This window comes from Prionailurus bengalensis, chromosome A1 (assembly GCF_016509475.1).
Source record: "Prionailurus bengalensis isolate Pbe53 chromosome A1, Fcat_Pben_1.1_paternal_pri, whole genome shotgun sequence".
NCBI classification, from domain to species: Eukaryota; Metazoa; Chordata; class Mammalia; order Carnivora; family Felidae; genus Prionailurus; species Prionailurus bengalensis.
This window is the reverse complement of record NC_057343.1, coordinates 4,253,093-4,262,520: the sequence shown is the minus strand read 5'-3', so window position 1 is coordinate 4,262,520 and position 9,428 is coordinate 4,253,093. Positions and strand designations below refer to the sequence as shown.

Genomic DNA, 9,428 nt, shown 5'->3' with positions numbered 1-9,428 from the left:
ACTGACCTCTGGAAAGAATGAGTATAAAACTTCTCCTTTATTTTTCCCCAATTTATGTCAGGAAATGAAGGAGGCAAAAGAAGAGATCGTAATAAAATCTTGATGCCAAAGCTTCTCCAATAACTCAGAGCATTCTTCAGTAGTCTGACATGCCTGAGAAATAGAACCAGGTCACCAGGAAGGATTTCAAATCTCCCTCATGACATTTGAGGGGCCAGGGAGGGAGCGTTACACTGGAAAGATCAGAACTTAGGGAGACCCCCACGCGGGGAGCAAGAGGGGAAAACAAATTTGTATTCCCATCACCATTTCTTTTTTACTGGACATGTAAGTATGAATGAATACCAGATAACAATTTTATTCACATATAAAAAGGTATTACAAAACTATTTGTGTAAGAAAATGAAAATTTACAAATTTGTAAATTCCAGTATGCAAAACAGTAATGATGAAATCTAAATTGATTCAAGCTGGCGACCTTCAAGCAATGACAGACTCTCTTCTTTTTTCTTTTCTTCTTCTTCTTTTTTTTTTTTTTTACTAGCACAGACAGTAGAGCTTAACTAGATAATAGCAACATGAACACTTTAGAGTACAAAAATCTATACTGGAAAAATATATTCCATATACACAAAATGAGAAAACCCATGCCTTTACATGGTTGTTCCCCAAATCCTCGTCTCATTCTTGTTGGTGGGTTTCTGCACCATTAGACGTCACACCGATTCTCACTCCCAGTCTCGTTACCCGATGATGATTTCCCAGCACCCACGTGGGGAATCCATGTGGGTGCTAGGGGGATATTCCGACTGTGGGAAACACAGACGGGATTTTCCTCTCAAGTGTTTACCCAGAGTATAGAAGAATCTAGCATTATTGTATGTTTCTGTAGTCACTGGTGGTCAAGTGTCTTCATCTTGATAAATAACCCAGGATTTTCCAAATGCAGCATCAGATGAAATTGATGTTTAACCCTCAGTATTTCCCTACTGATCAAAAGTCATGTTTCAGGGTTTGGGGGCCACAGTCTCATTCCCATCGATCCAGCCTTCTCTCCAGCAACTATACGTCTTTGAAGTCGAGGAGGGTTTCTACATGTGGAAAATATATTCAGGTCACCAGAAGGAGCACAACCCTGGCCTACTTTGATCATCCCTCTGTCAAAACAAAACGATCAGATTGCAAACAATGGCACACATATGTGAATTACAGGGAAACCACTCAAGGAAACTCCAGTGTGCATTTTCATGGACATCTTGTGGTCAAATCCTAAATATTGTACATGACTTTCCTGAAGCAACTCTCATAAGAGCTGGTGAGTTAATCAAAGTTGAAAAACCATTGGTTCATGCTACAAAAAAAAAAAAAAAAAAGAGGAAAAGCCAATCAGTTATGGCTGGGTATTGAACAGACACAGAAGGCTATGGGTTACCCTGAGACGACTCCAATTTCCTATTTTGGATAAAGGAACCGAGGTCACGAGAATCCACACACATTTGAACCTAAAACTGCAGCTAGATAACCTAGCCCAGCCACGAGGAAGAGGACTCATTAGATTTTCCTAAATACCTTGCAAAGAGTGGAAACACAGTTTCAAGCAGTGAGAAGATAAGTATGTCCTAAGATTTTTTTTTTTTTTTTAATGCAGTTTAAATGTTAGGTAAAAGACACTGCTTTGGTTGGGGCAGTTGTGAAACAGAAGAATTTTAGTGCACTCAAACACAATAATGTTCTGTTTCTCTTTTAAGTGCAAGTGTGACAGAGCCAACGGTAATCAGTGAAAAGACAAAGGCCAGAGCTGATCGTGCAGGTTCAAGTAGGAAACAAATCAATCCTCTTCTGGTAATTCCTCCCCAGGGCATGAAGAGTAACAGCAAACGAGCCATCCCCTGGTTCGTGACGGAACTGGGTTCATTTCTATCTTGGCTGTAGAGAGAATTCTGGTGTGTAACTACCAAGCAGGTGAGGGATGGGGTGCCAGAATGAAGCACTTACACCCAGCCTCAGTGGCTGAGATAGGAGAGCACGGTGGGAACAAAATGTACACGGTCGGAGGGAGCACCGTCGTACTTGGCCAGACTGCGTAAGGGGAATCACCAACTGTTCACCTATATGCCGTCTACAAATTGTGCTTTTTCTTTTTGTTCTACTAGGTAGTGCAGTCTCATGGGACTACCCGCACGGTGTTCCATCTTGGCGGCAGGGGAACCTGACATGTAGTTTCTAAAGCCCTTCGTGTCAGATAGGGTGTGAAACAAACACGAAACCACAACCCAACTCACAGGTGCAGAGAACAGACTGGTGGTTGTCAGAGGCAGGACACTGGCGGGTGAGGAGGATGGGAAGGAAAAAAAAAGAACATTATCTTTACAAATACCACTTCTGTGTAAAGGACAGCTTCTGGATCTTTGGAGCCCAGTCACAGGGACAGAAGTAACAAATGCTTCCGATCGACTGATTTCCGCAGAAGTATGTTAATCAGTGCACACAAGTCTCTAGGATAGATGTGCTCAGTGGTTTGCAAGGCGGGTAATCAGTGAAAAGACCACGTTCCCAGCCCGGGCCCTCTCGATACTGGGTCTAGCAGGGCTCCTGAGACCAGTGGCCGAGGTTACTCGTGTCGACTCCAGCAAAGACTTGCTCTCCTCTGATTCCTAGTCGGGCCAGTTCACTTCACCTAACAGACCCATGATGTAGGCAGGTGGCGTGCAAGTCCGTTCTTACCTCCTAAACTAATCAGACGACGGAAACGTGAGCTTCCTCAAATACGCGTGCTCAGTTTGGAACCACTCTCCATAAAAACTAAGGAAACCAATCTGACATTGACTTTTAACAGGATCAGCGGCTATATGAAATTATTTCTGGAGAGCAAACGTCAGCGAAAACTTACACCCTGGGTCTTCAGTCTGGTAAGACCACATTCGCCATGCATATACGCATGAATGCACTTCTGTTTCTTGTTACATGCTCATAATCTCGTAGGCTGCAAACTCAACCCATCAGTCTTTGAAGTCTCGCTTGTGGCATAGAAGCTTCTTGTTCAGGAAAGATGCAAAGTATCGTGAGTGCCTGGAGTCTTTGCTTGTTATTCCTTGACGTTTCAGCTTACAGCTGGTCTGGCTCAGAAGCAACTGGTTGAAAGGCTTAAAACGCCATCAGTTTGGTTCAGATTTATTTTCTTTCCCCCCAGAAGCCATGCAAGGTCCAGACAGTGCTCAGTCCATAAGCCCAAGCGGAGAAGTAAGTGCCTGCTGGGTTCCATCCGTATTCTTCTCCTGCAGAAAGAAGCAAGTCCTTTAAGCTTCCCAAAACAGCAACAGAAGGAGAGCTTGAAAAACAACCTCACGAACGAAAGCTGCTAAACTGGAATCATTCAAAATTATTGTATGTGACTTTTAACTAGGAGTACACACGAACTTAATAACATATAGACAAGCAGCTCATTCGTGGTGTCTGAATATCCGGGTATCCACGTATTCTGAGAATACAGTAAAGATTTTATAACAACTCACAGCCCCTCAGCATTTCCAAACAACACTGCAGAGGCGATCATGTGACCCACAGCCAACATGTATTAACATGTGATTCTTTGGCTGATTTCCAACCCCATTCAAATATTTAAAGTTTGTTTCTGTGTTGTGTTCTTGTAAAGCATTTGTAGGTAAAGATGTTAGGATCTGTTAGTCCCTTCTTTAAAAGAACAAAGATGATTAGTGAATAGTGACATTCTTATTCTTTGCATTTAAAACTTCTGCTAAACCACTGGAGAAAGTTTAGAGATGGTTTAGAAAGGATTGCTCTTCTAATGATCTTCCTGGAGGGCTCACACTCTTTCCAGGGTAGATATCCTCAGCAAAGTGGCACCATTAGATCTGTCCCTTGTCACAGAAGGGCAGCGACCTGACTTCTGGAGGGATCGGCCAACTGCACTTTACTGCAGTGAATAAAACCTTCCTTTTATGCTGTAACCTTTCATTCACTTATTTACCACTATTTTGGCATTGGTGACCTATCAGGTACGTTTACAGGAGAACATTTTTTCCCCTGAGTTGAAGGACAGTACCTACATATAGAAACTTCTGAAAGAACTCTTAATAATATGAGATCGTTTCATCAAATATATCTATCAGTTAATATGACAGTAAGAACCACATTAACACTATTGTGGGAGACAAATGTTAGTCATTTTGCCAATACGGAAAAAAAAAAAGTTTAAAAGATTGAGCAGCCAGATCCTAGGTCGTATCTTTTTTTTTTTTTTAACCACTCCTCCTATTATTTTATGTTGACATTTCCAATGATGGCTAAAAACATCACCCCAAAAAAGCTTTTCCTGTAGGTAAGCAGCCTGGCCTCATGCTCCCAAGTATCCTAGCAACTGATGTCCCAAATATCTTAGTCTGTTCCTCTTCTGGGGAGGTGTGTTTGGGAAAATTTGATTAGAATTGAGTCATTCAGACTCAAGAAGGTTCTCACACCTATTTACTTTATCCTGCACCGTAACTATCATCATCAGATTCTGGGTGGTCTTAAACCACCCACAAGAAAGCTACTGTGTAAGAGTACAGTTTTTGGAAACAAATGCATCATGCCTTAGCAATCTGAGCCTCACACCAAGCAAAGACAAAAGTGCCACTGTGCATTCTGTGGTATAGACGTGTATCCAATGGTCACGTCGCACGTCTTAACTTCCACAATGTTAAGTGTCAATTACATCTCAATACAGCTGAAGCAAAGGGGAGAATTGAGGCTAAAAAGCTGAAAATATGAGTGAATTCCTAGATAAGAATTTCAAGTTCCATTGAAAAGATATAGAAATAAATCACTAAAAGGGGGGAGGCTATAACTCAAGGAACCGGAAGTCCTCTGGTTCATAATACCAAGCTGCTGAACGAAAATTCTTTATGTGAAGTAAGTATGTTCCCTACCTTGGAGAATCAGCCTGGTAAGAGGAAATCCGAATTGCCTTCTGGAATCTAATGGATTGAACAAAAACAGAACTAGTTGTGCTAACTTCTTTGTCGGCCCTTGAAACTAAGAGACTTAATCTCCCAAAGATGCGCAGTTGTGTCTCCCTCCTGGTTGCTTTTGAAGATTAAGGTTCACTCACTAAGCATCACACGTTCCGTAAGTGCAACCAAACATAAAGTGCTTTCCAGAACCTGGAAAAGATGATGCCTTAAATGGGCTCAAAATATTGTTGTTGGTTTTGGTTATAGGGCGAAAACTGAAATGATTCACGTTTTAACAATTCCTTTCTTGAGTTCAGAATGTCTCGCTTATATTTACCAAATTATCCAGTGAGGGGACACATCTTGGAAAGCTAATAAAAACCTGTCATCACTAAATTACGTTGTGCAACCTGAACGGAATGTGACATTTTCCCATTCATTTTATACGTAATTATAACTTTCTTTTCATAATAATTTGGGTTGAAAGTATCTTTATGTAGATCACCATTACCTTGACAATGGTCTTTGAAAAGAAGTCAGTGCCATTATCTACACCAATCTTCTACACTAACCCATTTTACATTCACGTAGCTGTAATAATCTTACCAGCATCCCCCCACCTCGCCAACAATATAATTAGAAAAAAGGCAGAGAATGCTTTGGTTCTGACACCACTCGGCATCAGGATGCTTCACTCCTTAGTCTTCGAATTTACATCACAAAATTGGGCGTGAGCTACACAATAAGCTGAGCAGTACTTTTATTGGCTGGCAATGCTCTGGAAAACCCGCGGTAGTCACCGGGAGCGCGATTCCAGCTACTCCATCTCGCCCCTGGCAACAGATATGTGGGGAAAGGTAGCAGACATTTGTGAAGGTCACACAAGCAAGTTCATGATCAAAACCAATTGACCTGATACACAAGAAACTTGGACATCTTGTCATTTTAATATTTTAAGAATCCCAAGACTTTTAGAGTACTTGGAAAGGGCATCCGACCGGGAAGTTGGGGTTAGTTGCTAAAGGGGCGGGGTCTCTTTCTCCAAGCTGTTCTCTGCCTCTGTCACCTGCTCTCGGGACCTGTTGCCTCCTTCGGGCAGCTGGGTGTGCTCAGCCCCGAAGGTTTGTGAGCCATGGGGTCCATTCTTGGGACCTATGCAACTTGGCTAACTCTTAAGTCTTTTCTTATTATTATCACGGAAGTCATAAAAATGATGGGACAGCTCAAAAGAACAAGGTCAGTAAATGCCTTCCTCAGCTACAGAGGTATGTATTTTACATTTTAAATGCCTAATTGGTTTGCTTTTTCTTCCCTTATCTCTTCTGTATTTCCTTTATTTGGAGAGAAACCACCTTGTTTTTCTCCAAAGCCAACAAGTGTTTCCTGCATAGAATTCCCTGTAAATTCTCTATAGAATTTTCTTGGTAGTTCAGAAAAAAAAAAAAAGTATTGCAGATTTAGATCAACATATAACCTACGTGCTGTTCTTGAACACATCTCTATTCACACTTTGACTTCAGGCTGTGTCTAACGTAATTAGACAAGGACACATCACCTCGTGGGAAACAGAGGCACGTGTCGAGAGTGCACCCACGTGCCAGAGCATTTTTCCCACAGGCTGCGTGTGCAGGCGGGGCCTTGTGGGGCCTGGGGGCCTTGCTGGTGCTGTGATCCTGCCCTTTTTTTTTGAAGGCGGGCATCATTTTTCCGGAAGACTATTCCAACAGCGTATGTGCTTTCACATTAGGGAAATGTTTGCAGACCTCAAATCACGCTCGGGAAAGGCGACATCCTCGCCGAAGGGGAGAGCAGAGGTGGTGCCCGGGGATGCATGATGCTTCTCTGCCTCCAGCCTTGCAGCAGGCCTGAAAGGCCCATCTCCCTGCAGTCACCACCTCCCCGCAACCCTGATTTTAAACCCTTGGTTCTAGAAGGGTCGTAGGCAGTATTTGGACCCAGATCACAACCGGCAATTTCCAACGAAACCGATCAAAGCAGAGCGATCTCGAACACAACAGTGAACGAGAGAAACTTTGAGAGATCCAAGTTCCCATCAACCCGACGGTGAATGAAGTGTTTTTCAGTATTGGGAGTAAAGCATCACAGGGAAAATAAAGGTGAGGGGTGGTTTACAAGACGTTCCGAGACGGACTCCTCTCTCTCAGCCAGGAATGGAGCTAGGGGGTGCCGTGTAAGTAGCTGGATTTATGAAGAGTAAGAGAACACAGCTGCTCAGTATGGCCTTAGAGGGTAGCTGTTAGTTAAACCAAGAAAAGACTCCTGAAATTCAACTTAAAACACATTCTCCAAACAGACTAGAACAAGAAGTTCCAGAAGATGGAAAAACCTTCTCATCGGGTCCCCCCACGTTCTACGGTGAGAGGAATCCCATCCCTCGGGCCTGGCACGAGTCGATGCCACGTCCTTACTGAGACCAGCCGCCGCCTTACCTGGAGGGACGTCTGAGCGGTCAGGCCGATCATGTCGCCGCTCTCCTGATGCAGCTGCCTTCTGGCAGGCAGTGTAGCCTGAGTTAGCACTGATTCCGTCAGTGAGCTGTGAGGTCTAGAGAAATCAGCGGCATCTGTCAAGTTTTCAGGACGAGCTTGAATTGGAACAGCTCCACCAACCGAATCCTGACGACTGTCTGAATCCGAGGAGAACGAGCAATGGTTTTCCGGACTGAGAGGATGAACGTCTTCTCCAGTGAGTTCAGGATCAGAGTCACAAAAAGAGATGTCGTCACCACAGACGGGGTTCTGCATCAGAGGCCAGGCATCTGAAAACTCGCCACAGATGGACCTTGAAAGGGACCCGAAGAAAGTGGGCATGGTCTCCCCCACCGGACCTGCGTGTCTGAACATACATTCGAAAGGTCTGTAACTCTATAGGGAGGAAAAAACACCACTACCGGGCAATATGCTGTCTCTGCTTGTAAGTTTTCTGGATGGAACAGCAACCTATGACGTCAGCATTCTAGTGTTTCCTTTGCCATAAACTTGCTTCAATGAACTTACTTTAACACTGAAGTTTCATACCTACTTCTAATCAAGATAGTTATTCTTAACCCGATGTCTAAAATATGGTTGCCTGGTCTTAACTGAGTTTCTTGATGGCTATTCTAAAATTCTATGGGTAAACGACATGTTAATCGTTACTTACGGATGACAGAAGCGTCACAGATCACGGACAGGAGAAAAAAATGAAATGAATGGAGCATAACGTGTGAAGGACACTGCACTGGGCATCAGTAGCCTCGAGAGACTTACTTATCTCTTGCCAAAGACTTGTCCCTCTCTGATGTCCAGAATGTCACGAATAACCTGCTTTCAATGATCTCTCGTAGTTTCGCGGGAAAACTGGCAAATCAGTAGAGCGCATATTTGCACAAGGGGATATAGAACCACGCGGATTAAAAATACCGAGTTACCTCTCCTGAAGAGTGGTCTTGGAATGCACTCTACAGCCCAGAGTCACCCGGTCGATGCTGCAGGCCTCGTCACAGCACAGGGACGGAATCAAGTGAACCGGCCCTGGGAAAGTCAGCGGGGGCGTGAGACACGAGGCGTTCTGCTGGCAACTTTCTCTTTAATACCAGTTCGACGTTGCCATGGAAAATCCAGCCATTTCCCCCCTTGGGTGACTTTTTTGGAGAGAGGAAATGCGAGGTTTCATTCTCTCCCTCTTTTGTTACCTTACAAAAATGAGCAAGCGCTTCTGTGAAGTACCTGGAGGGGCAGCCAAAGCCAGAGAGCCCGGAAGTGGCACGGGGGGGCGCCTGGGGCCGGGGGTGGGGCGCCGTTGTTTAATGGGGACAGAGTTTCAGTTTGGGAAGGGGAAGGGGTTCCGGAGGTGGGTGGCGGCGGGGGTGGCACAGCGGTGGGAGTGTCCTTAATGCCACCGAACCGAACAGTTGATGTTGGACTGATACATTTTATGTTATATATATTTTATTTTGTTCGTCTTGTATTACCCATATTTACATTATTTCATTGCAGTTTAGCCCCAGTAGAACATACAGGTCTTGGGCCCTAGGATAAAATCAGCCGTTTTATGGTACGTACGTTTTACCACAAGAAAATGGGACTCGCGTGACGGAAGAAATAGCACGTTTCTGTTGAGTGGCCTAGCGGTACAGGACAGGGGCACAGAGATGTTCCAAGCCTCTCACACACAGACACAGACACACACACCCCACACACATCCACATCACACACACAATTATTTTTTTACTGGTGAGAATGTAACATAAGGAATAACTACATGTATGTACACAGCTTTACAGGCCATTTTGTTCACTGAGGCAGCTTACATTTTTGGTTACAAAGATAATATGAGTTTATTGAAGAAAAAAATTATTTTAGGCAGAAGAGAGTATGAGTAGGGGAGATTGGGCGGGGGGGCAGAGAGAGAGAGAGAGAATCCTTTTTGATGTTTATTTTTGAGAGACTGACAGAGCCTGAGCAGGGGAGGGGC

General features: G+C 44.0%; 1 protein-coding gene across 7 annotated transcripts in view; it reads right to left on the bottom strand.

The window, feature by feature from the left end:
- Positions 1-342: 342 nt before the first annotated feature.
- TNFRSF19 (TNF receptor superfamily member 19) overlaps positions 343-9,428 on the bottom strand; it is a 93,039-nt gene continuing 83,953 nt past the window's right edge. For 5 of the 7 annotated variants that reach the window (XM_043575185.1, XM_043575201.1, XM_043575194.1 and 2 more), the window contains 3 exons: positions 8,383-8,485; positions 7,403-7,808; positions 343-3,275 (listed from right to left, as the gene is read on the bottom strand). In XM_043575185.1, the coding sequence (XP_043431120.1) occupies positions 3,216-3,275; positions 7,403-7,808; positions 8,383-8,485 (569 nt within the window). In that variant the 3' untranslated portion in view covers positions 343-3,215. Of the gene's footprint in view, positions 3,276-4,928; positions 4,977-7,402; positions 7,809-8,382; positions 8,486-9,428 lie in introns of all 7 variants that reach the window. The other 2 variants (XM_043575168.1, XM_043575176.1) reach the window with 2 other exon arrangements.